This window comes from Leopardus geoffroyi, chromosome A1 (genome assembly GCF_018350155.1).
Source record: "Leopardus geoffroyi isolate Oge1 chromosome A1, O.geoffroyi_Oge1_pat1.0, whole genome shotgun sequence".
Classification (NCBI taxonomy): domain Eukaryota; kingdom Metazoa; phylum Chordata; class Mammalia; order Carnivora; family Felidae; genus Leopardus; species Leopardus geoffroyi.
Genome location: NC_059326.1, coordinates 193,030,312 through 193,057,084, shown reverse-complemented (window position 1 = coordinate 193,057,084; position 26,773 = coordinate 193,030,312). Strand labels below are relative to the sequence as shown.

The 26,773-nt window shown below is 49.9% G+C and overlaps 1 protein-coding gene across 2 annotated transcripts in view; it reads left to right on the top strand.

Annotated features, from left to right (window-relative positions):
* Positions 1 to 706: 706 nt before the first annotated feature.
* The window catches only part of GALNT10 (polypeptide N-acetylgalactosaminyltransferase 10), a 224,938-nt gene continuing 198,871 nt past the window's right edge, over positions 707 to 26,773 (top strand). Inside the window, exon 1 of one of the 2 annotated variants that reach the window (XM_045436518.1) lies at positions 707 to 995. In XM_045436518.1, the coding sequence (XP_045292474.1) occupies positions 837 to 995 (159 nt within the window). In that variant the 5' untranslated portion in view covers positions 707 to 836. Of the gene's footprint in view, positions 996 to 21,262; positions 21,369 to 26,773 lie in introns of those variants that run through there. The other variant, XM_045436527.1, reaches the window with a different exon arrangement.

Genomic DNA, 26,773 nt, shown 5'->3' with positions numbered 1-26,773 from the left:
GGGACAGCAGACGGGTGGCAGGCGGGCGCAGCCCTCCACAGTTCACAGAGGGCGTTCACAACTAACGCCGGAACTCGGAGAGGAAGAAAACTAGGGCCCGGCCGCGGATCCGCGCGCGCCGAGCACAGCTGCGGCTCCATTTCACGCCTAGGACTACTGAGTCCCCGGGACAAAGTTGGTCCTCGGTGCGGAGCCGAGGGGGGGGTGGGGTGGGCAGTCACAGCCCGGAGCGTCCCGCAGGGCTCCAGCACCGTTTGCATCCCCCCCAGGGAGCTCGTAAATTCTCGGGGAGTACGGGGCAGAGCTTGCGGGCACAGCTTGCGGGAGGTCTCCCGCGCGTCCCAGCGCGCGAACACGCACCTTCGCCCAGCCCGCACCAGTTAGCGCCCAACTCGCCAACTCCCCGACTTTCGCAAAGCTGCCGCGGGCGGGGCAGCCGCCAAGGAGCGGGCCGCACCATTGCAGCCCGCGAGGGGGAAGCGCTCGGTCCCGGGGGCTCCGCCGCTCCCGGACGGATCGGAAAAAGTCGCGAGAAGGTCGGGGCCCGCGGCGTACAACGTTCGGCGGCCGAGCGGGAGAGGAGCGGTGCTGAGCGCGCGGCTGGGCGGGCTCGGGGGCGGCGGCGGCGGCGACACCCCCCCTGCGGCGGCGGGGCGGTGGTAGAGGCCGGCTCCCCGGCCGGCGAGCGGCGGAAGTGCCGCGGAGTTGGAGCGGGGCCGGCGCCGCGGCAGCTTCTCCTCGCCGAGCTGCTGCCGCCGCCGGGCGGACGGGCGGACGCGCGGAGCCGGGGGCCGCGCGGCCGGGCCGGCGGGGCGCGGCGGGGCTGACCGGCCCCGATGAGGCGGAAGGAGAAGCGGCTTCTGCAGGCGGTGGCGCTGGTGCTGGCGGCCCTGGTCCTTCTGCCCAACGTGGGGCTCTGGGCGCTGTACCGTGAGCGGCAGCCCGACGGCACCCCCGGAGGATCGGGGGCGGCGGTGGTCCCGGCGGCCGGACTGGTGAGTCCCCCAGTTGCTGTGGGGGTGGGAACCCTCTCTCCTCGTATTCATTTGTAGCCTTCGCTTCCTTCCTCCACCTTTCCCTTTCTGCCTTCTCCGTGTCAGCGCCGGAGACTCTTCTGTTCTTCCCATTTTGGGGATTGGGAAAATTGAGGCCCAGAGAAAGACAGGAACTTGTCCAGGGACCCCACGTCAGTCGGAGGCAGAACCAGAACTAGAGACTGAGACTCCTGTTGCTCAGTCTGAAGGTGTGTTTCTTACTGTAGGTTACCATTCTCCTTTCCTTTCATGTCTGGTATCCCCTACCTCTTTCAGCAGCTCTTGCTTTTGGAAGGTCCTGTCTGTACCCCTGTATCCCAGGATGACTTCTTCTTCAGGAGCTGCCAGTCCTTCTGTTTAGCGTCCAGGTCTTTTCTGCTTTTTCCCTTACCTGCTGATCTCTGTGTTCCCTGCTCAGTGGGACACCAGGTCTCCCTCTTCTCCCCATTTGTGTACCCTCCCCCCTTTTCACCCTCCCTCTTTCCCAGATCTGTGGATTTGTTGGAGGATGCACTGTGCGGGGCAGGGGGGGGGGGCGGGGAGACTCCTCGTTCTTGAGGGGCCTGCTGCCTTTGACCTTCTCAAGAGTCCAGAAGCGGGGATTCTGGTGGATGGATTCCCCCAAATTCCCAGAGGTGTTTGTGCCTGGGTGCCCTGAGGTTGGAACATCAGGTGCCTTCCCTGTCCCTTCTCGGAGTACCCATGATCCCTCTTGAACTTGTCCAATCTGACTAGGTGTGTTGTTTCTTGCACAAGACTGGGACCTTAATTGTTCTTGCTTCCTCTGAACTCCCCCACGTGTGTGTCTGTTGTGTCACACGTACATATAGACTGATAGCAGAAGCTCTGTCAGAGCTCTCCTACCTCCCCAGCTCCCGGGTAGATAGGTGCCAGTGAGTGTTTGCATGCTTAAACTGTTTCACACAGTGGGACATTTCAGGTTTTCTTACAGGATTTCCTTGGCCCCATAATTTGGTGGATAATTTGTCCATCACTGTCCAACTTGACTTATCCTTGGCAGGATAAGGGAAGAGACTGACTTTTGAGGTTGATGTTTTTCTTTCTCTTCCTAGTATCAGGCTGCTTGAGCACAGAGGGCTGCTTGCTACCGGGATGACCAGTTTGAGTACAGCCTGTCACTCTGGTAATTGTTGCAAACCTGGAGGGCCTCCTTCATCTCTTTGGTAGCTCTTATTGTTTGGAAATTAAGCTCCTCAACTCTTTTACCACCCTGGTTCAAACCCTGACAGCCATATTAGACCTCTTCCCCTTAAATTCTGTGTGCATATTGGTGTTTCCTTCATGAAGTCTTTCTTCACTTCCCTGTACTGGCATCAGGGTCAGGAGGTCAGGGTTCTGTCCTCAACTCTACCATTGACTTGCTGTGTGTGCCCTTGATCACCTTTCAGCTCCCTCTCTGAGCCTCCTTTTCTCCATCTGTGAAATGTAGTTATTGGTCCAGCTCCAGCATTGTGATAGCATCAGTGAATCAGTGAGGAGTACAACGGCCACGTCTTTTTTCTTTCCTGAGGGCAGGGGTCCCTTTTAGCATCCCTCCTGTGGGGGCTCCACACTGGACACAGCCCCAGGTCAAGGGGGGAGTGCCCTGCCTGAGCACTAACTCTCCTTTGGAATGGCTGTAGCCAGTTCTAAAATAGCTCCTGACATTCCGCCTCTGCCTGGAGAAAGCCCTCGTATTTCATTTGCCGTGGATGCCAGAGACGTCCTGATTTTCATTTTCTATAGACCCAGATGTGTAGAGAGAAGGTCAAGGTTAACTGCCAGTTTGGCCTGAGCTTTCAAAGTAAATTACTCACTTGTGCAAGAGGGAATTGATGGAGTAAAGCAGCCTTTTGGGCAGAGAGAGGGGAGCAACAGCTGGGCACTGCTCAGAGCCCTTAACTGAGATGGACAGATAGGCTCATCTGGGAAGGTCTAGTTCTTGTTTATTTCTTTTGCTCTGGAATATCACGCAGAGGAGGAAGAAGGGGTGAAGGGGTGTGGTGGTGATTGAGGTGGGTACCGATGGATTATCCTTGCTTTGAAGGAACTCCTTTGCTTCCTGGGAGTAGCAGAAAGGAGCTGTTTCCCCAATGATAAGCTCTGCTAGGTGCTGTGGGATTCAGCATTCATCTGCTCCCTTTCAGGAACACTCTGCCAAATTTCCACACAGCCACTTTTTGTTTCACTCTCCTGCAGATGCACAGCACTGGGCTTGGCCCCCAGTCCCTTGTCTGAATGTCAGCTGGCCTTGAGGGAGGAGGCTGACTTCTCAGAGCGATGGGGTTCCATCCCTCATCCCCGTGCACTGGAACATGGACGTAACCCATTAGTCTGCTATCTGGGAAATCTGGCATCTTGAGCACACAGGGCTTCTCTCGACAGGGCTGACCAGTTCTGAGCTCAGCTTGTCACTCTTGTAATTGTTGAGAATTATCCCAGCACACCTCGTTGATCTTTCTGGTAGAAATAACCACAGGGGCCCTGGAGGGAAGGCTGACAGGACTTTATCCAAATGCAAAATATATTCCCTGTGGGTCTGAGGGCTAACATACCCACTGTTTGAGCAGCCCTTTAACTCTTGGACTTCTCCAGTGGATTGAAGGATAGAGAGTTTCAAGTTAAGAGCATTTATCATCTGCTGGAAAGTAAGTCTGTACGACTGTCATGCTAGCTCATCCTAGGCATACCTCTGGAGCTGGGTGGGGCAGTTGATTTATAAAGGACACATCATGCTTTCAGGACTTCAACATTCATCTAGTCAGACAGCTTTGTCCTCAGAAAGTTGTAAAACCAAGCAAGAAAAGCCAGTCTTGAAACTATCTTCATTTTAATTTAGGGGTCCCTCTCATTCGTAGCCCCAATCTGTTTAACATCTCTGTTTAATCCTACCATTTAACATCTTGGTTTAATCCTACCGTCTGTTTCATATTCCAGACTTGGGAACTGGCTACTAAACACCCGTGTTAGGGAACGTGATGCAGTCCCTCCCCATTTCAGAGCCATAATCTGAAAGTGAGAAATGACTTCATTGGATAATAGCAACTGTGGAATAGAAATTGGTAGGATAATAGAATACCAATGACTTTAATTTTCAAGTATCAAGAGTTTTTCTCATTGTGTCAGAGCTGAACTTTATTCTCGGAACATCTAGAAATCAATACCTTTTCCCTCGCTTTTTTCAGTCTTCCTGGTGGCAGAGCCTTACCCATCAGAAAGTTAAGTACCCTAGAAATGTAGCCTTGGAATGAGTTCTTTAATTTTCTGCAGAGGGGCTGGAACCCTTTATATTATTAATCTCTTCTGTGTCTGCATGCCCAGCTGAAACCTGATGCCACTGGGGCTGGGTTGTTGAGTTACCTGAGCAAATCTGGCTCCCTGCATTCCTCCTGTCATCCTAGGTAGATAGTCTCCTAAGGAGCCCAGCTGAGGAAGGCCTGGGAACAGGGGCCTGGGTTCTCACTCTCTCTCCTACCCCTAAACTCACTGTGTGACTTCAGGAGAGTGGCTTAACTTCTTTGGGCCTTGGATCTCTCAACTGTGCACTGAAGGCTTATATTCAGAAGAGGAAAGGGAAATGTGTATCATAATGGTGCTCCCCTCCCCTGGCCGGGGCAGACATGGCTAAACAGTCTCTGTCCCACTAAGCCCACACCACCTGTTTCTGGACACTGCTTCTCAAGTGGAGTTAATGGCATGTTGAAACTGATTTGCGACACAGGGAATAGATCCTTCGTGAGGAGGTTTCTAACTTTAATTTCCTGGGGTTCTGTGAGTTGCTTTGGAAGCATGTATTGAAAAGGCCTAGGTAGTGAAAGTATGTTAAAACAGACCTCCGTACCGGAGTTGTGGTGAAGCCGCTACTTACCTGGGGATATGTTCATACTCCAGCGCCTTCTTTCAGGCTGTGGTCTGAGGATGTGAATTCAGCCTTTAATCTGTTGGCGCCAGTGACATAACAAATAATGGAATCGGGAATGAAAACGCGAAGGCCCGTTTTATTTTTTATCTTTTTTAATGTTTGTTTATTTTTGAGAGAAAGAGAGACAGAGCGTGAGTAGGGGAGGGGCACAGAGAGAGGGAGACACAGAATCCGAAGCAGGCTCCAGGCTCTGAGCTGTCAGCACAGAGCCCGACGTGGGGCTCGAACTCACGAACCATGAAATCATGACCTGAGCTGAAGTCGGGCACTCAACCGACTGAGCCACCCGGGTGCCCCCGCGAGGGCCCGTTTTAAAGGGAACCATCTAGCTTGCTAATTGTACAGTGACCACCGTCAGCTCTCACGAGAGATATGGCATCAGGATCTCATCACTGAAAAACACCCTGAGGCAAACTGGCCGTCTGTGGTACGTCCCGTGGCAGGTAACTGCTCATGATGATATTTGCAGTGTGTTCTGTATTTTCGTGTAACTGACTCCCCGTATCCCATCTATGTATCCGAGCTCCCAGGAAGACTGAACTAAGAGTCTTGCTTCTCAGAGAACCACCGTCCTCATGCCCAGTGCGGTGGGGAAAGGAGGTACCCTATGCGTGCCTGAGTTCCTGTGGCCAACGAGTACATCGTGGCCTCCCCTTCCAGAAGTATCTTGAAGGAGGAACTACATCCTCTTCTAGCACACAGCCTAAGGCTGGGCCCTTGGAAGGCCATCAGGACATGTTTGTTGAACGATCGATATGTGTCAGAGCAGGAGGGGGGCTTCAGAAGTTGGCTAGTCTGCCCACCTTGCTTTGTAGGTATGGAAACTGAGCCCCAGGAGCGGGGAGTACAGACCAGAACCCAGTTCTTCTCCAAATTCTTGCTCTCTTTCACCACGAATATTTTTTCCCTCCACATCCTAATAATTGATTCTTTTCTACCATTATTTCCCGCACGAGCCGAGATTATCACTCCCAGTTTTGGAGCCCAGTACTTATTGACTAATTATTGGCTGGAACTTACCTGGCTTTTTTGCAGCTCCATTTTTATACATTTCTTCTCAAATTTTTATAGTGTTAAAGCAAGTAAAATGAATTAAATTTTAAGGTGGCCAAGGGATCCGGCTGGGAAATTGAGAAATTAAACGGATGCATCGCGTGTGGCATCGTCACTGCTATCTGTGGAGCTAGCGTGAGCTTGAGAGCCACTTCAGATTCTCTATCAGTTGCAAACAACAGAATGAAATACGCTACATGGGCTGAAATGAGTAGGGGAATATATTAGCTCCTGTAATTGCAGTGGCTTCAGGTATGGTATCATCTAGAAGTTCCTGCCCTAGACTGAGCCGTTGTGGTAGCTAAAAGCGGTTGTAGCTCTTCCCGACCTCATGTTCATACTCATATCCTGGAGGAGAGAGTCTGTCTCCTCTGGTAGCTTCTGCTGAAGAGGGAGGAAACTTTTTTCCTCGAAGTGCTAGCAAGATCTCCTTAGGTATCATCAGCCTAATCCGGATCTGATGAGCTCTCTGAACCATTCACACTTGTCAAGAGGATGAGCGATGCTGATTGACTTAACCCACGCAGGAGCCAGGGGTAGGCTCGGGCCATCCGCCTTGTAGGAAGGTTTTTCCCAGAGAAAAGCCCGGGCACTTTTGTGGAGAGGAGGGGAAATGCAGTGTAGGGATGACGACTACAGCTGTCCATTCCAGAATCTCACTGGCACAGTGTCCCAGGCAGTCACTGCTGGAATCAGGCTTGGTCCCCGCGATCAAATCTCTTGGCCATCCAGGACTCAGTGCTGATCACTGGACCTACAGTCTGGATGTCTGGCATTCCAGTGGTCCCGGCTGTGCCACCTCTTAGCTGGGATGATTAACTCCCTGAGCCTCAGTTTCCTCTTGAGGAAGCTCGCATGTGAATGCTTGCTGGTGTGGAGTAGAGGGTTGAGATGAAGCGCAGTTTGAAAGCTGCCTTTATTTAATCTTGTGAGTCCTGCTGCCGCCTTCCTTCCCCTCACAGACGTCCTGAGAGCTGCGTCCCCCACCCCCCGCCCCCCATTAAAAGTCAGTTCATTGAACATTTCTCTCAAGCTGAAAAAGAACTTCTGTCTCTTCAGCTTTGACTCTTTTTTTCTGCCTGGCCCTCTTAGCTGGAGGAGGCGGAGTGTTCATACTTTGGAAGCTAAACAATTCCGCTTGCTGTGGTGGGTGGGTGTGTATTTATGAGTGTGTAGCTTTCTCTCCATGTGTCTCTCTTCGCTCTCTCTTATCTTTGGATGGTTCCTGTTTGCTGCCCTCTGCTGAGTGTAGATAGGAGAAGGATGGGAAAAAAGCAGGCCCATGTTTTCCTTCCCCTTTGGTTTTGAGAGAATTCTGAGCTTCAGATGCTGAATTTTCCTCTGTTTGCGCAGGTGATAAAAAGCCACAGCGTAAAATGACACTAATAAGAATGATGATGGTATAGATGACAGGGAGAATGATAAGGTTAATAATAATAATCACAGTGGCTACCATTTCTTTGGCACTTATTCTGGTAGGTGTTGGACTAAGAAGCCCTTTACCTGTATGTCTTGTTAAATACTCCCAGGTATAAACAGGTGGGAATGAATGAGGGAACCAGGGCTCGCGGAAGTGCACATAGTGGCCTGAGGATACACAGCCTGTGGTTGTGGGGCTGGTGTTTGAGCCTGTGGGTCTCTGATCCAATGCCTGAGCAGGACAGAGGACCTGTTTCCCACCCTGCCCTGACACCCACTCCTACGAGGCTGCTACGGGAGCCCTGCTGTCTGAGCAGAGGGGAAAGACCATTGTGCTAAGACTGAACCCTCTTCAGCGGCTGAGGTGGAGCCCACATGGTCACTTGAAGAGGCCCCCTCACCAAACCGCCCCCGCAGCCCTGTTGGCAAAGCAACTCCCCCGTCCTCCTAGACCGAGACATCATGGGGCGGCGTGTAGGGCTCCAGTTTTGGAGCCGCTTGATTCAGATCCCTAGCCCTGGGCAAGTCACTTGGCCTCCATGCCTGGATTTCTTGGTCTGTAAAATGGAGACAGTGTTATGTGCCTTGATGGTTGAATGAGTCACAGTGGGTAAGGCCCTGAGCACAGGCTGGGTACAGAACGAGTCCTCAGTAACCGTGGTTATGCTCCTGTTTGTGGGAAGTGCCTGGCTTATAGCAGGGACCCAGTTCTTCATAGTAGGGACTCAGCTTCCCTGTGGCTCAGATAGGGAGGGAGGCCTCTTTATGGTTGTTGGAAGGTGAGGTCTGAGGAGAGGTGGTTGGCCTCTTGGTGCAGCGTTCAGAGGTGGAACAGGGCCGCAGTGTCTCTGGTGATTGGGGGTGGGAAGGAAGGTGTGTTTGCACAGCTGCTCTTTGTAGTCCACTCCCTGACGCTCTGGAATCCAAAGCAATTATTGGGGGAACCTTCCCATTGACTACGCTGGGCGAGAACCCTGATCCTCTGCGTCCTTCTAAGAAGTGTTTTTTGCCACCTCCGGGAAGTATTTTTTGGTCACTGCAGCCCCCAGGAGTTGCTCACTAGTGTTAGTTCCCCTGAGCATTGATTTTATCACCTGTCCACTTAGGTCGGAGAAACTTCCAGAAAGGCATGGCCTGGGGCTTCTTTCTGCTGCCCACTCCCCGTACCTTTCAGGGTATTTCACATCTCTCCGCCTCCACACACACTGCTCCCTTGCCTCTCTCGCCCTTCTTCCCTGCCACCTGGCCCCTAAGCCTCCCTCGCTCCTGTAGGGGCAGCCTGGGGTTGTCCTCTTGCTACCAGGAGCCCAGAGCCCCTTATATAAATGTGTCGTGTGTTTTTATTTGATTTGTTTTTATTTGATCTGTCCAGACTGTCGTCTCCTGAAGGCAGGAACTAACCTCTGTCTCGGTTGCCCACTCTAATTTGCACCAAATATTTGCCAAACAACTGAAGCAGCAAGCAAGGAGTGATCTGGTTGGTGCCTGGTAACTGCTGGCGGAGTGCAGGAAGCTTAGCCTTGAGGAACGGCTCTTCTTGGGTGCTTCAGAATCCCTGGGGAGCCTGTTAACACCGGGGCTCCAGGGCTCGCGCCCAAGGAGCATGATTGGGCCGGTTTGGGGTGGGCCAGGGATCATCCTTCCGGGAACTCTCTCCTCTCTGTCCACATCTCCAACTTGTCAGCATCCCTGGGAAGCAGACCTGACTTTCCCCAGGGGCCCACTCCAATCTCCACAGGAGCGCTTTGGGACCTGCCTTTGAACTTGTATTTCTGGGGAGCGTGTTTATCTGCAGTTTCCCAAGCTGCCAACCAGTGCCCACAGAGGGCTGTTATCAATGGCACTGTGTCAGACGCAAGTGGTGCAGGGGTGGGATCCGGGATGGGCGGTGCACTTTGAAAATGCCTCTGCCGTGGGCCACAGGGACTCTCTGGGCCCTGAGGTTTTGTTTTCCTCTGATACCTGTGATCTCTTGCCTTTCCAGGACAGGTGCTCTGCCTTCCTGCCAAGGGGGCAAGGAGGAGGTGTCTGTAGGTGGGGGTTGAGGGCAGTACTGAGCCAGGGCCTCCCTGGGAAGGTGCGACATTAGGGAGGCCGTGTGAGTCTCTTCCTTGAGTTGGAGAGAGCATAGGATTGGGGGCAGGCTCCTCTGATTCCCGGGCCCACCACTGTCCCTTATTCACTCTGTGTCCAACTCTGGACCTCAGCCTCAGCCTTATCCTAAAATGAGCACAATGGTCACTGCTTCACTGTGTCACCATGGTGATTAAGTGAATTGAAGATGAGAAAGCTGAGGTGCAGGGAGGTACAGTGACATATCCAGGGTCACACAGCTAGGAAGTGATGGAAACCGGATTCCAACCCAGGTCTCTCACTCAGGTGGAGCACCCAGCCCCAGGCTTCCTTCTGCTGTCTTGCCACCTACCTGCTCCATGACCTTGGGTGAGGCCTACCTTTCCTTCTTCCCCAGGCCATGAGGAGGCTGCAGGGGGAGGTTATTGCCGGAGGCCCCGCCAGCCTGGTTCTTGGATGCGTTGTGTTGGCTCCAGAAAGCTCTTCCGCGAGCTGAATGCCCGGGCGTCAGTGCCAGGGCATGATTACAGCAGGTCCCACGTGCCTCTCGGGAGCGTCCCTCGGGCAGCCTCCCAAGAGCCCAGTTAACTGGGGTCGTGTGTTTGTACGAATCTCTCCGTGAGTTACAGATGTCAGCTTTCTCAGGGAGGCCGGCTGCTAAGCAGAGGCTGCTGGCGGGGCTTCTGCAGGAAGGGGGTTTCTTAAAGGGAACAGGTTGGAAACATCTGGCGGGGGAATGTGTGCGACAATTACTTCCTGCTGCTGAAGCACATTGTATGTGCTCGACTGAAAACTGTTATTTTTGCGTGTTTCCTCCTGAGCATTGATCAGAGGCAGCTGCTGACAGTTAAAAAATGTGTGTGTGTGTGCATGTCTATTTGTGAAGGAGTAAGTTTCTAAATTTGGTACCTAACTAGTGAAAAGTTGGTGATTGTGTTTTGGGGGCATCAGGGTCTGTAGTAGGATTCCTGGTTAGTTTATTGACAGTAAACCTTAATGACAGTCTTCTTCAGAGAACTTCTTACATTACTTCATTTGACCTTTGCACTGTGTTTTGTTTTGTTTTGTTTTGTTTTTTACACCTTACCTGTATACTTTAATGCAGATTGCAGACTGGTGGCCTGGGGCCAGAAGTAGCCCAGAAATATGTTTCATGTGGCTCACCCAGTGCTGGGCCATAGATGGATGAGTGTCTTTATTTTTAAGTGTCGGAGAGTTGTCAGCACGTGAACATTGGGATATTTCACATTAAAAGAAAAAAATGCTCATTTCTGGCTTTTATGAGGAAAACCGTAAAAGTGTTGGCAACAGGGTCCAGGTTCCAGTATCACAAAAAGTGGCTGGATCTGGGTAGCAGTTGCCCACTGTAGAGAGGTCTCAGCTTGAACCTGGGTTCTTCAGCCTTTCATGTAGCCAGCCTGGCCTCTGGAGACATGTGAGTTTGGGAGCCCTTTGATTTGTCCTCTTTATGTCATGGTGGAGGCACAACAAGGCTTGTGATCCCCAGTTTGCAGAAGAGAAAGACAAGATTCAAATAGTATAAGTGACGTAACTGGTTACAGAGCCAGTAAGTTGAGGCTAGTCTTTTTTTTTTTTTAATGCTTATTTATTCTGAGAGAGCAAGCACATGTGTGCAAGCAGGGGAGGGGCAGAGAGAGAGAGAGAGAGAGAGAATCCCAAGAAGATTCTGCACTGTCAGTACAGAGCCCGGCTTGGGGCTTGAACTCACAAACTGCAAGATCATGACCTGAGCTGAAATCAAGAGTCAGGTGCTTAACCAACCTAGGCTCCCCAAGGCCAGTCCTTTTTGACTATAAGCCCAATGTACTTTTTGGGGAGGCTGGGCGGAGGGTGGGGGGAAATGGTTACTTGGAAATACAAACATATAGACCTATGGCTCTTGAACAAACTCCCTTAAGTTTACATCCACATGATTTATATTGTGGCTCTGTCTGAGCCCAAGAACGATTTACCTTGTTTCTTTGTGTTTTTAGGTACTCTGAATTTGAGGTCCACCCCATCTAACGAAGTTTGCTCCAGCTGTGTGAGGGGCTGCCGTAGGTTTGTTTGTTAGAAGTGATGTGAGCACAGAGTGCATTTTGTTTTCTGCCTTGGGCTTCCTGGCATGTCAGGAAAGCCCAGAATGTGCCTTCTTGTTACCGCGGGAGTGTTAGGAATCTACGGTGAGAGGCAGGACGGCTTTCCAGCAGAAATGGCACATACCGCATTCCCTTGTCTGAGGGGGCCTCAGAGGCATCTATCTGGGGGCATTGCTAGAAAAGAGAGGGCCTGTGTGAGGGCCCTGAGCTATCTGGGTGAGGCAGTTCAGCCGAACACAGCCCCCGGTACCTGTGAGTGCAGGGATGACCCTTTGTCAGAGCAGGAGTGGCTGTACCTCCCGCCCCACTGCCCCACCGCCCCCACTCCAGGGACCTTCCCTTAGAGGTTCCACATGGCTGCTGGTGTGGCAGTGGGGCATGGGGTGTGGGGCACAGAGGTGTGACAGCTGGTTCTGGGCTGAGAGTTCGCTCTCTTTGAGCCCTGGCTCCACCACAGTAACAGTAATGTTTCTTAACTTACTGAGCTCTTGGGGCATGCCATGCACTGTGCCCTTCTTATTTCTTCAGCATTGTAAGCAGTCTTACTGTGGTCATTTCGCAGGTGGGAAGACTGAGGCTCAGGAAGCATAAGCAACTTCCCAGGCCTGCAGAGGATGTAGGTGGCAAGACAGAGACTCAGATTTCTGATTCTCAAACCTGTGCTCTTAACTGCCATGCTTTATTGGCACCTTGGCAAGCCATCGAACCTCTTTGGGTCTCCATTTCCTCCCCTGGAAAGTGGGGATAATGTGTTCCTGGCATGCCAGCAGAGTACAGATAAGAAGGGCTCATCAGCTTTCAGACCCATTCTTCTTGCCTGTCCCCCTGGCTCTGGGCAGCTGTCAGGCATTGCCGCCTGCCGTGATATCTTTCCCTCCGGGGTAGGCGGGGCTCCTCTGCTCCTGAGTGTCAGGGTTCGCCTGAGGAGGCAGCCCTGTACGTCTGGAGCGTGCCTCCCTGTGTCTCCCTTGGCAATAGGAGAGGCAGCCGAGCCCTGCCCCAGGGAACAATGGGGCACATTCAGAAGGCAGCCAGGTGCCAAGCCAGAGGTGTTGAAGGGACATTTGATTAGTTTTAACCCTAGTAGTCAGGCTTTTGCTCTTTCTTTCTCTGTAGAAGTTAAGTGGGAAGGAAACAGGTGTGGCTTTCCTCTCCGTGCAGTTCACGTGGGCCTTCTGATTTTGGGCGTGAGTACACCTCTTCGACCCCTCTCCTATCCTCAGTCCTCTCCTGTCTCTGCGTAAGTCTGTGTCTCCCTCCTTGCCTCCAGCCCCTGCTGTCTCTGTGCTGTGTGTGTCTCACTCAGCAAGTATGATGAGAGCTGAGACTGAAGAATCCACGATTCCAAGGGACTGTCTTTCATCTTGTGCCATCTCTCCCAACCTCATCCCTGCCAGGCGGTCAGCCAGCTTTGGCTTGCACACCTCCAGTGAGAGGGAACTCACTTTCTTAGCTCAGCAGAGTCCTAGGTAATCTGCCATGGCTCAGGGAGGCTTAGAGGATTTCTTGAGTGCCCACTCTCCTTTTCAGGCTCCTCTCAAATCTTTCCTTTTCCAGAAAGTCTTTTCTGATCTTTCCAGTTAGAATTAATCTCTGTCTCTTGGAAATGCTTATAGAATTTAATTTGTACAGCTTTAGTGGCACGAATGTTAAAGTGCTATGTTTTGCCATTTCTCTAGGCAGAGGAAAGTAATGTTGAAGGAGCTTTCCCAGTAGGACAGCTCGTTGGGTGAGGTTCCAGCTGGAGAGAAGGGATACTAGAGAACTGCCATGTGGGCCTGGGCTTCTTCCTGTATCTAGAAAGTCCATCTCCAAACTTGGCCAGTGTATGTTATGTATTCTTTTCGTCCAGAGAATATGTTAGGCTTTGTGGGCCATATGGTCTCTGCGACGACTTCTCAACTCTGTCGTTGTAGTGTGAAAGCAGCCAGAGACAATACATAAATGAACAAGTGTGCTGTGTTCCAATAAAACTTTATTTGCAAAATAACGGGCAGCAGACGGGATTTGCAGGCTGTGGTTTGCTGACCCGTGTTCTAGTCTCTTCCTGGTGGATCAAATGACTTTAGTTGCTGTGTGACCTTGGGGGTGCTGAGGTCCTTCTCCCAGCATGGATGAATGGAATGTTATGGGTTGAATCATGTCCTCTAAAAGATATGTTGAAGTCCTAACCCCTGTACCTCAGCATGTGACCTTATGTGGAAATAGGGTCATTGCAGATGTAATTAGTTAAGATTAACTAATTGCCAGTGTAGGGTGGGCCCTTAATCCCATATGATTGACTTAGGTCCTTACAAGAGGGGAGACACAGCGAGGGAAAGAGCCATGGGAAGGCGGAGGAGGAGACTGGAGTGATGCTGGCATAAACCCAGGAATACCTTGGGCCACCAGCAGCTGGAAGAGGCAAGGATGCATCCTCCACCAGAGGCTTTGGAGGGAGCATGGCCCCACCAGCACCTTGATTTTGAACTTGTAACCTCCACAACAATGAGGCAATACATTTCTGTTATTTGAAGCCACCTAGTTGGTGGTGCTTTTTTAAGGCAGCCCCAGGAAACCAATACATGGACCATTTTCCATTTTCTCATCAGATTGTTTTATGGGTGTGCATGAGTGTGTTGATGCGTTGTGTTTGGGTAGAGGTGGATAAAACACTCTGCAAGGCAGGGATAATTGTCATAATCTCTTCTAGCTACTTCGATTCCCTTTTAACTCATGAAAAAAGCCTCTCTTCCTATGGAGGATTAGCATATTACCCTGCACGTATGTATTCTTTAAAGCCACACTCCTTATTAACAGATCAGCCTTTTTTTTTTTTTTTTTTTTTAAACTTAGCCATTAGCCTGGAATACCAATGAGTAAACATGGTGCATACTGCCTTTTATTTAACCCTATTATCTTTCTTTTTCTGAGTTTTGACTACAGTGATTTCAACCACCTATTTTAGTTCTGGGTCCCAACTCACTTGATTTGGAGGCTTACTATGTGTTAAGTACAGAGAATAGCCCTGCCTTCAGAGGGCTTGTAGTCTATAGAGGATATAGACAAGTACACAGTGATGTAGAACACAAGGCAGAGCGTACTTAGTACCGTGGGAGGGGTCAGCCTGGTGTTGTGAGGTGCTGGGAAGAGGAGGTCACACTGATTTAGGTCAGGAAGGACTTCTGAAAGGTGGTGACTTTTAAGGTGGCCCCAGGGAAGGATTGGGACCTCTCAGCTCACAGAAAGCGGGGAACCTATTCTAGGAACAGGGAGTATGCCTAAGTCACTGAACCTTCAGATATCAAATAACTGCAGGGAGGTAAGGGCCAGATCACAAGGGCTCTGCTGGGAGTCTGGGGAGGCTGGACTTCCAGAAATTGGGAAGCCATGGGCAGTTTTTGCACAAAAGATGATCTGAATAGAGGGGTGGCTCAGAGAGGTGGATATGGCAGTGCAGGAAGTAATGGAGGCTGTGGGCTACTTTGGAGGCTATGTGGGTGGAGTCCATTCATTTGTCCACTATACTCTGCTGTGGTCTGGACACCGTGCCAGGTAGTGAGGCCACCAAGAGGCATAACTTGCAGCCTCTGAGCATCAGATACTGATAATAGTAACTCCCATGCAGGCTACCTTTGCCCAACACAGTTTTAAGTACCTTACATGAAAGGTTTTCTTAGTTTTCACAGCAACCTAATGGTGTACACACTGTGATATCTCCATTTTATAGAGGAGGACACTAAGCACCATGGAGAAGAAATGTCACACCCAAGGTCACATAGTTGGTCACTGATGGAACTGTGATTGGCCTGCAGGGTCCTGAGCCTTCACCACTAACCTTGACTCCATACACCCAAAGGTCATTTAGAATACAGTGAGATCTGTTTCTGGTAACTGCAGGTAAAAGTTCCATGTGAACACATAGGAGAGCAAATTAACCCAGATGGGCAGGGTGGGTGGAGCAGGAAAGGCTTACTCAAGGAGGGAATCGTCACCTAAGTCTTTGAAGGTGAGTGGGGTAATTTAGCCAGGCAGTCAAAGGGCTGGTTGTAGAATGGGGAGCATAGGGATTTTCTGTGGAGGGGAAGCACAGTCCCAGAAAGGGGAAGACAGCATGGTGTGTTGAGGGCCTTCCAAGTTCAGTGTTGCTGTCCCCTAGTAAGTAAAGCCAGGAGTGGGCCTGGCAGAGGCTAGCATATAGGTGGGGCCAGGTCCATGGACTAGACTCTACCCTGTGGTTGCCAGAGACATGAAGGGCGTTGGGCAGAGAAGTCTTGTGACCAGATTTGCTTTCTGATGGGACCAAGAGTTGGAAGAGGTCCAGGAGGTCATTTTGTCAATCGCTGTCAGATGTCTGCATGCGACAGCAGATGACACAGAGGAGCTCCCAGGACAGGACTCGTGAGGCCAGAGCACTCCAAGCATGGGACGTGACCCGGAAGGCTCAGCTAGTTGTTTAGCTGGTGTTTGGGTCTGTAGTTCTGCTTCATTCAATGTGTCATTCATCCATCGGATTTTGACTGAATGCTGAACGTGCCCAGGCTGGCTCTCTGCTAAGCACTTGACATTCCAGGAGGAAAGGACATGGTCTCTGCCCTTGAGGCCAGCTGGACCACTGGGCAGATAATTCTAGGGCAGTGGGATGCAAGCAGTCGGTGGAGTGGGCATTGGGCCCTGAGAGCACAGTAGAGGAAGCACAGTCTCCCTGCTGCTGCCTCTCTCCTTGCCCCCTCCCCACCTCACTCCCAGCCTTAAGAAGAAAACGATTTTTAACACTTATTTATTTTTGAGAGACAGAGCGTGAGCAGGGGAGGGTCAGAGAGAGAGAGGGAGACCCAGAATCTGAAGCAGGCTTCAGGCTCTGAGCTGTCCGCACAGAGCCCAACACGAGGCTCGAACTCACAAACCGTGAGCTCATGACCTGAGCTGAAGTCGAACGTTTAACCGACTGAGCCACCCAGGCGCCCCACTCCCAGCCTTGTAGAGCCACAGGCTTGCCTGGATTTGAATCCCAGCTCTGCCCTTTACTAGCTGTGTGACGTTGGGAGTTACTGAATCTCTTTGTGTCCTCTGTTTTAAAATGAGCACGGTAGTAGTATCTGCCTCAACAGATAGCCATCAGGATTAAATTAGTTCACGTCCACAAAGCAGTCAGGATAGTGCTTTGGCATACAAGAAGTGCTCCATAGATGCTCTTATTACTTTAGGTCCAGAATCCCTCAGCCTAAACCCTCTGTACAAGGCACATTTTAGGTTTCAGAATTACGTTAGTCAGGGTTCAATCAGGTGAGAGAAACCGCCCAGTTATCTAAACACTGAAAGCTTAATATAAAGAATTATGAACTCTGACAAGAGATTGCAGCAATGAAGGATTGACTGCTATGAAGTAACGAGTGCTTTAAATATAGCTTAAAGTATGTGGGGATAGCAGATGTAGGAGCAGTGGCTCCCCCTAGGGCTCAGGTAGAGCACCAAGGAGCACCCCCATCCCGGTTGCAATGAAATTCGAAAGGAAGATCCTCCCTCCTGGGGCTGAGATGGAGCACTCGTAGAAGAGGCCCCCAGACAGAGATCTTGGCTTTGTTGGGGAGGGCACAGCTGTGCTTCGCGAATGGTAGAGAAGCAGCTGTGGTGCCACGCCAGTGACGGGTGCCCGGGACAGCTGTCCGTGGTGAGGCGCCTCCCAGAAGGCAGTCGGCTACAATACCACGGGAGTGGGTAACATGGGGAGGCTGCTGGCGGCTTGGTGCCGTTGTACACTGTGGCCGGACGATAGAAACATTGTGTTTGCGGCTCTGGCTGGCCCTGTGCCAGAGACGTGGTCATCAGGCTAACGTGAGTTCGCTCCTCAGTGAGTCACAGACAGAAACTAGACCAGGTGGCGTGGTCACACAAAGGAAACTTTATTTGCAGCAAATAAGGAGATCATGGGGAATAACTTCCAAAGCCGTGAGCCCCCAGACAAGGGCGAATGGGTTGCTTTCACTCAAGGTTAGGATGACTATTCATCGTTATGTAGAGGCGAACGTAAGGTCATGCCTGTATGTACGTTGTACGCTATTTAAGTGCGTCTTGTGCTCCTCCTTGGGCGGAGATTTTAGTGTCAAGGGAGCTGCATGGGTCTCTCCGCGGTCCGTCTGTACAGGTACAGGTCAGAGGTTAGGCTCAAACTGGTCTGTGTGGTCTGGGCCTCCAGAGCCCTTCGTCCGGGCAGTTGTCATTGCTTGAGAGGTGGCTTTGGTTTCCATCACCGGATGCTATGCCTCTTGGGTCTTTTGCCTGAATTAAGAGAGAAGCTGCAAAAAAGAGCGTAAGGAAAAGTGTAGGACAGAGGTTGGTGGGTCCAAGCAGGTGAGCAGTAAAGGTCAGGTGTCGGGGTCCAGCTGGTAACAAAGTCATCTGTGCTGCCTGCCTGGCACATGTACCAGAACCAGGATAGAAAACATACAGGAAAACCCTTTCCTCCCACAGTGTCTCTCTAGCATCTTCGACCTGTCACTGTGATTACTATTAACATCATGTTGTCTAGCGAGGGAGAAAATGTTTAAAGGGCCCAGATCTATTTTTGCACAGCAGACAGGGAAGGTGCATTTGTGGTTGGGAGGCAATAAACTGGTCAGGGGCACAAGAATCTTTCTGATTTAGGGAAGCTGATGCATTGCATATATTATATTATGTAATAGCCCCAGTGGGGTCTATGGGTAGCTCTCCATAACCAGAACATACTATTTTTTTTTTTTTCTGTGGCAAAAATGTAAGAATATTCATGCTAAGTGGATAAAGAGCATAAGTAGCTTCGTGTCCATTCAGGCCAGGTTTTGTCACTAAATGAGTTATAAAAAAAAAAAAAAAAAGTTACAGAAAAAGCTTTTGGATCCTGAAATCGAGGCTAAGGGATGGTTGTGTCATGTGTTTTCATTACCTTTCTCCACACAGCAGCAAGGGTCTTTTGGAAAATGTCCATTATGCCACTGGCTAAGGTAAAGACTAAACTTCACTCCAGGCCCCCTCCCAACACTCCCCTCCCTGCCACCCCTGCCCTCCATTCATACTGACCTTGAACAAGCCATCTTGTTACCTGGAGTGTTCTTCCAGTCTCCCCGCCACACAAACACACATGCACAAATGGCTCGGCTAACACCGCCTCACGCTTCGGATCTCAGCTCAGGTGTCTTAACCTCAGGATAGCCTTCTGACCATCTTTCCCCCCCACCCCCCAGCCCTCATCCTGGTTCAGGCCTTTTTTCTTTAACACACATCTTAGTTCGTGATCACACAAACTTATAATTAGTGTGATTAGTTGATTACTGTGTCACCCTCTGAAATGGTGAATGCCATGAGGTTGGTGGCTATGTCTGTTTTTCCCCCTCGTTATTTTATCCCCAGTGCTTTACACAATGCCTGACATGCAACATATTTGATCAAGGAGAAAATGAATGGACAGTCTTGGATTAGATCCCAAACCAGGCCAAAAAGAATTAGCTATAAAGGACATTACGGAAACTTAGGAACTGTAGATGAGCTGTTAGTATTGTATCAGTGTTAAATTTCCTGACTTTGGTATCCTTATTTTAGGAAATACATGCTAAAGAATTTAGGAGTAAGGGGTTATATGTCTTCACCTTTCTCTCAAATGTTTCAGGACAAAAAAAAAAAAATTGAAGTTTAGATAGCTGGGAGAGAGAATGATAAAACATGTAACAACAAACATGGGTAAAGATATATAGGAGTTCATCATGCTGTTCTTGTATTTTCTCTAACTTCAAAGTTACTTCACAATAAGATATTGTAAAGAATTCAGTGAATAGAAACAAATGAACAAAAGGGAAAAGGGATGCTAGGAGGAGTGCTCTCCGAAGGGCTTGGTCACTCTGGGGAGCTCTGAGGGGGCTGTGTGGCTGGAGCATGGCCCTGGGGTTGGGGAGGGATCAGCTGGGGGTGGGGCAGGATTGGCTGGAGCTGGGTCCCTCATCTGGGCCGCAGGCCTTTGTGTTTTGAGGGGGTGAAGCACTGAGCTGTTCGGCCAGCCTTAGCCTGAGTACTCCACATTCCCTCTCCTCTTCCCTATGGTGATTACTGAGCCAAAGCCTGAGTGGGTGAAGCCAGCCCATCTTGGGTCTTCCGTCTGATTTCTCTTTTAGTTTAATAATAGGGAAGCTCTCATCCAAGTATGAGGATTACTCCTCCTACCTGAAAACTACAACTTCCCTGTTGTCTGTTTGTTGTTAAGCCCACCACATGGTTCCTGTATGGGTTATATGTGGCTGTATAGCGGATTATCCCAAAATGTGGTAGCTTAACACAATGTTTATTACCGTGTGGTTTCTGTGGGTCACGAATCTAGGCTCAGCTGGGTGGCTCTGGCTCATGGTGGGTCTCTCATGAGATTACAGTCAAGATGTTGGCCAGCTCTGGAGTCATCTGAGGTCTTGACTGGGGCTAGGGGATCTGCTTTCAAGAAGGCTCACTCTCATGGCTGTTGCAGGAGGCCTCAATTTCTCAACGCCTGGACCTCTCTGTAAGGAAGCTTGAGTGTCATTACTGCGTGGCAGCTAGCTTACCCCAGAACGAGTGATCTGAGAGTGAGAGCAAGCAGGAAGTCACAGTTCCTTGTGTGACCTAGTCTCAGAAGTTGCACACTGTCGTGTATGCTTTGCTCTGTTAGTTGGATGTGAGTCACTAAGTTTAGCAGACCCCACCTCTTGAAGGGAGGAGTGTGAAAGAACTTGGGCACATTTTAAAACCACCACAGCTCCTGAGGGCCTACCACGTGCTGGGCACTAGAGGTGGTTCAGGGGATCCAAGGCGTGGACCACCGTCTGCCCTCTAGAAGTTTTACATCTGCTTGGGGAGGTGAGACATGCTCGGAAATTGGTCATGAGAACCAAGATACTCCGTGGCAAGCTAAGTCCGAATGGGTAACCCAAGGGAGCTCTTTGGAACGCCTAAGCTGGGCCTTTGCAGATGAGCAGCTCCTACTTTGGCTCTTGACCCTGATCATGGCACTGTCATACAATGATAATGAATACTGATGGTAGCACTTGAGCATTTTCACCGTGGTGGGCGCTGTGCCAAGGGGGACCGCCTCGTGGCGCATCTCCATTTGTGAGTAGCATTCCTTGGAATCGTGCAGTAGGACAGCCCTGGTGCCAAGTGCTTCATTTCTGTAATCTCATTTATGCTTTGAATTGCCCTGTGGGATTGCTATTATTATCCCCATTTTACAGATTATGCAAGTAAAGTTTAGAGAAATTAAGTGACTTATGTAAGATCCTACAGCTGGTAAGTGGCAGAGGGCTTAAGACCACAGGCCCCTGTAGGTTTAACTTCCAGCTCCTGTACTTTCAGAGCTTTAGAGTCCTGAGTAACTGACTTTAACCTCTCTGCATGTCCGTTACCTCCTCTGTAACATGCATATAAAACTGCTTAATGTTCCCAGTGTAGTGCCTGGCGTGTGGTAAGCATTAACTACTGCTGCTGTTATCAGCTCACAGTCAAACACACAGCTGTGCTGTCACCTCAAGTTCTTTGCGTTAGTTTGTTATAAAGGGCTGAAATGGGAGAAGCATGTGGTAACTACAGCCGCCCTCTTCATGTGCAGGGTTTACAAATTTGCAAGGACAAAGAACTTGTCCAGGCTGAACATGCAGTGCGTCTTTAGTGACTGATTCTGCCATTTCCAGTGTCTGCTTTCTTCCATGAAGATGTGGATGCTTCGAGGGACACCTGCCCAATCCCTCCTCTGCACAGGCCCAGACGGTGGCCAAGCTGGGTTTTAGGAAGCTGAACGTGAGTTGGCAACTTTCTTTGGAAGTGCTTTCCCTGTTGAGAGGCGAGGAGCACCGGACTGAATGCCCGTTAGGATATAAGTCTGTGCCGTGGGCCCTTGAGCCAACTACTAAACCTTTCTGGGCTCCGAGGGCCTTCCCTCCAGGGTTGTCCGTCAGAAAGAAGATGGAGAAAGTGTGTTTTGAAAACCGTGAAACTCTGGTGCAAGGCTCTGGGCCTCTTCATTCCCTTCCAACCATTTGAGAAATTGTGGCTTCTTTAAGCAATTGGTATACCGAAAGGCCGTGTGATGGGAGTCACTCCTTCTACCCACACCCTCTTTACTAAAACATTTTTGAGCAAAATCAGTTTCGATTTGAATTCTGAGGATCAAATCAGCTGCTAAACAAAATCAAGGACCAGGTGGTGCTCTTTTTGAAAATTCAAACCCCATAACCAACTTGGGGGACTTATCTTTTGAAATTAATCTTTTTTTCTTCTTTTAATGAATGGGCATTTGTCAACTGCGCCAGTTCATTGTGGAATTCATCCGAATGTTTCATTCACTGTGATCTCAGAGGCAGTGTGTGCTCACTCACCACCCGTGGGAATGACAGAACCCACTTCGAAAAAGAAAAAAAATCTTCCTCCCTTCATTTCCTCACTTTAGACTAAAACACTTCCTTTTTTAAACTTAAAAAAGGGGACTAATTTTCTCTTGTTAAAATTCGGATATGCATGAGCCTTTTTTTTTTTTTTTTTTTTTTTGCAAAATTATTGCACATCTCTGTATATTCATTACCCAAGGAGGTTATGAGTAAGCCCTCCCTGGATCCTCTGGTGGCGCAAAGTGATGGGAGGGGGTTCAGTCAGTTATCTGTATAAGAGGCTCGCTCTCAGTGTCTCTCCTCCATTTTCCCATTGTTAAACTGTACTTACCAGAAGACAGAAAGAGGAGAGGTTGAGGGAAGAGGAGGAGGAGGAGGAGGAGGAGGAGAAATGTCAGAGAGAAGCCTGGAGCTGTCAGCTCTCTAGCTGTCTGACCTCAGAACAATTGCTTAAACTCAGAGCCCGGTCCCACCTTTAAAATGGGGATAATGACAGTAATAGCTGCGTTGCAGGGCTGTGGCGATGATTATCTGAGAAAATCTGTGCAGGAAAAGTGCTTTTGTAAATGCCATTATACCGTTATTGGTACTGAGATATGATTGCGCACACGTATAACTTGTACGGGTTTTTAAATATAAGTTTTACAAGGGTTGCTTTTATTTTTAGACGCAGTTTAAGTTGGAAGGGAATCTTAGGAATCCTTTACTATGCTGTCTCACCGTGGGGGAGGAACCCCCTCTGTGGCAGCCTTTGGCTTGAATGGCTCCAGGGATGGGGAGGTCACCACTTCTCCCTCTTCTTTCTCCCAATCATCCCAGTTTTGTTCTTCAGGCTATAGGACATGCCAGTGATTTTCTTTTCGCTAAGATAGACAGCAAAAGAATAATGTCGTGGTTAAAAATGAGTAAGCATGCCATAGCATGCGTTATGCAGATCTGCTGTCTTTACACTTTGTGGCTGGAGGTATGTCAGCCAGTCTCCAAAGTATTTGAATTGCTTGTTTGGGGGATCTGGTATTCTCCGTACCAGAAGCTCCTGAGTTATCAGGACTGAGCCTGCAGCCCCAGAGCAGGAAGACGACCTGGCAGGGCCCTCTTAGTTCTGTGTGCCTGAATGCCTTTCTCTTTTTCAACTGGTGTGGTTTTGTTTTGTTTTGTTTTAGCTATAGGTAGATACGGATTTATCTCAGAAGGTACAGTCTGGCCGCAATTGTTTCCTTTTCTTCTTCTCCTCACTTCCCCTTCTGAAAGGGGAAGCCCGGGGTCAGCACTTGGTGGAAAGCCTGTTTACTTTACGCCTGCTCCTGCCCCTGGGGTTTTCATTCCTCCCCGTGCAAGATGTAATGGTGAGGAGGCCGAAGCTGGGGCTGGAAAGACCTCAGACACCATCCTGGTGAACACTTTACAGACTGTCTCTGGAGGTCTTCAGGGATTCTGTAAACATGGTTTCACCTTGTGTTGACTCTTTTTAAACTACGATAATAGAAAACATGTTTTTAAATCACTTACATGTATTATGTACTACATTTTTACATGTCGGAGGTCACCAGTTTATTCTTCCAGCATCTGTTTAATTGAAGAGAATCCTGAAATTATAGGGCAGGCTGTGTTAAAAAAAAAAAAAAATACATCTACTTATTCATCAAGTGTATCTGCTATTTGTTATATCAAAAAAGTTTTCTCAGCATTGAGTAACGAAAGCAAAAGAGAGAAACGGTACTTTGAGGCAGATGTCAGCTGTAAGCTCTTGTCTCTCACTCCTGAGGTCAGATTATGTTGATCAGAAAACCACATTGTCCTCATTGGTTGACTTTACACTAAGGACATATTATTGGTTTGAAAAGTTAAAATGTATAATAACAAAATGCAACTGAGTAATAAAAGGCTTCACTCACTGAAAACCTACCACCCTTTCACAGAACACATCCGTTAGAGTAGTTGGGACCCTCTTCTAGTCCATCATTGCTTACCTCTTAAATTATGCCCCAGGTCATTTAGGTAACATGATATTTGCATAGAAGAAGGCCTACTGGCAACTCTATTTTTATTTTCATGTTTATGTCTGAGCACCTGCTTTTTACTTGTGAGTGGACCCTGGCAGATTTTTCACTTCTAGATTTTGTTGATCCATGACCTGTGCGCATGAGTGAGAAATTCTTCTTCTGCCCAATCCCAGATGGTCATGCTTTTATTGTAAGCCCATAACATTTTACCCCCTGTCCCATTTTTTCCCCCATGTGCTCAGAGGCCTCTTGGGCAATGTGCCCATAAAAATCAGTCCAGCGCTGTGGAACACCTAGAATGATACAGAGATCACCCCTCACCTCTAAGCCTCCTTGAAGCCAAGCAGCCCCCATTTCCTTCCTGTTCACTCACTGGATGTCTTTTCTGCCTCTCAGTCTGTTTGGCAGAGCTCTGTGACCCCACTCCTGTTGTTCCCCTTTTTTGTGAACCACAGTGGCTTCAGCCTGAAGTCCTCGATGCTGATGGATCCCAAGATTTGGTTAGAACCCTGTCCTTTGTGGAAAATGAGGGTATCACCCCACCTTCCCTGCTCACAGAGTGTGTTGTAAGGGCAGGGGGGCAGTGCTGGTCGTGGAGTGCTTGTTGCCATGGGAATCCGAGGTTCTGCTGCCTCTTCCCGGTGGAACTGGTGTCTGTGCACTGCCCCAGCCCTGTCTGCTGCTATGTTCCCTTCTCTCTCATCCCAAGAAGGCAGGTAGTAAAGGAGATGGAGGGAGTCCCAGCTTGCCGTGCCGCTGTCCCTTCCTCCTCCTCCTCCTCCTCCTCCTCCTCCTCCTTCTTCTTTTTTTAAAGTTTTATTTATTTCTTTATTGAGGGGCAGAGAGAGTGAGAGCACACCAGCTGGGGAAGGGCGGAGAGAGGGGGAGAGAGAGACTCCTAAGCAGGTTCCATGCTGTCAGCACGGAGCCCATCAGCGGGACTTAAATTCACAAACCATGAGATCATGACCTGAGCTGAACTCAAGAGTTGGACGCTTAACCTACTGAACCGCCCAGGCGCCCCTTACCTTCTAAGTGCAGTAAAATCAGGGAAGGGTCCTACGCATACACACAGAGCGAGCACATCCCTCCTTTCCCTGTATTCAAAATAAATCTGGGGAAGCAGCCTCTCCCTCAAACACCAGCCCCGCCTCAAGCAAAACACGCTCAGCAGTCAGAAAGGCCTAGATTTGAATCACTGTGTCACTTGTCATCGTTGTGTGAAACTTAACCATCTTGGGCCTTCGTTTTCCCACGTGGGAAACGGAGAGAATGGTCACCAACCGCATACGCCAACTGCTGGAGATTCATTGTGAGACTGTCACTTTGTTAGGGCTTAAAAATAGCTATTAATTCTTTGGTGATAGTAGTGTCTAGAGGCTGGTTTCCCTTCTGCAAGTAAGCTGGGCGGTTTAACTGACCCGACGGGCCCCAGATGGACGTGTCGGGAGTGGGGAAGAGGAAAAGGAGCACTCTGTGTGGTTTGCCCCGCCCCCTCCTCCTGGCTCCCTTCCACACCCCAGCACCCCAGCCGCCATCCCCTGTTCCATCAGGAGCAGGGTTACTTCCACTGCCCAAGAGCTGCGCGGCGCCAGCCTTCTCGGCGTGGGCATTTTCAGCCCAGATGACATTTCCTCACAGGCTTGCGGCATCTTCCCCTCCCCACCTCGTAGTCCCCCTCATTTCAGAAGCCCTCCGGGGACTTCAAGATGAAACACTTCCACCCAGGGTAGATCGTTTTCATCGAATTCTCCAGCTTGTGGTCTCCACTGTTGAGGAGAGACATTTTAATTAATTACAGGCCCCATGGGCTCAGGGATCAATAGCAGTAAAGAGCCTTGGAATGAATTCCTAGCCTCTGCTCCGTTTCCCACTGTCTCTGCACCCTTGCACCAGGTGCACAAGCCCTGTGGGCCTCAGTTGCCTGTTCTCTGCATTGGGAGTGCCTATTTCCCAGGAGTGCTGGGAGCCCCCGCAGCAAGGTGTGGGGATCAAAAGTGTTGAAAACTGTAGTGTGCTGGCCACAGGTAAATTATTACTAAGAGCGTATGTGTATTCCCAAGGGGCAAGCATGAGGGATGTTTCTCTTCAGAGCCATTTCTTCCTCTTTTTCCTTGATACCTTAAGACCAGCTGGCAGGTTCCGTCTCCCTTTCTGAGTGTGAGAGAAGCAAGCAGCCCAGACAGAATTAGGCAGGTGGGTATGTGGGTGGAGTGTGGGTTCCTCCAGTGAGGAAAAGTGATCATACAAGTGGGACCTGGGATAAGAAGTCAAAAGCCTCAGCTTTTCCCTGGGAATTGGGGTCTCCAGCTGTTCTGACATTCACTACACTGGCCACCTCTAGCCCTGAGCCTTCACAGCCAAGAAAGAAGCCTTGTTTATTCCGGACTCTGCTTCCTTCTTCCTGCTTTCTTCTTGCAGCATATTCTGCACACAGCAGCCCAGGTGATCTTTCTAAAACACAAGTCTGATCATGTTCCTTTCCTGCTTAGAACCCTTCCATGGCTGCCTGTAGCCTTGAGGCTAAAATCCAGAATTCTTGGTGTCGCTGTTTGGGCCCTTATGACCTGGCCCCTGCCACCTTCTCCGGTGTCCGTTTCCGGCTCTCCCTCCAGTCCCCTCGGGTCTAAGCCAGAGCCCATCCACTCTGGCTCTGGTTCTCAGGCCTTGAGCATGCTACCAGTTTGGGCTTTCCAAAGCCAGGTCCTCTACATGCTACTGAAGGCTCTGCTGAGACATCACCTCCCCCAGTAAACCTTCCCTGACCACCCTGCCTTCCTCAGTCTGGGTGGGTTCCCATGGCAGCCTGTGCATT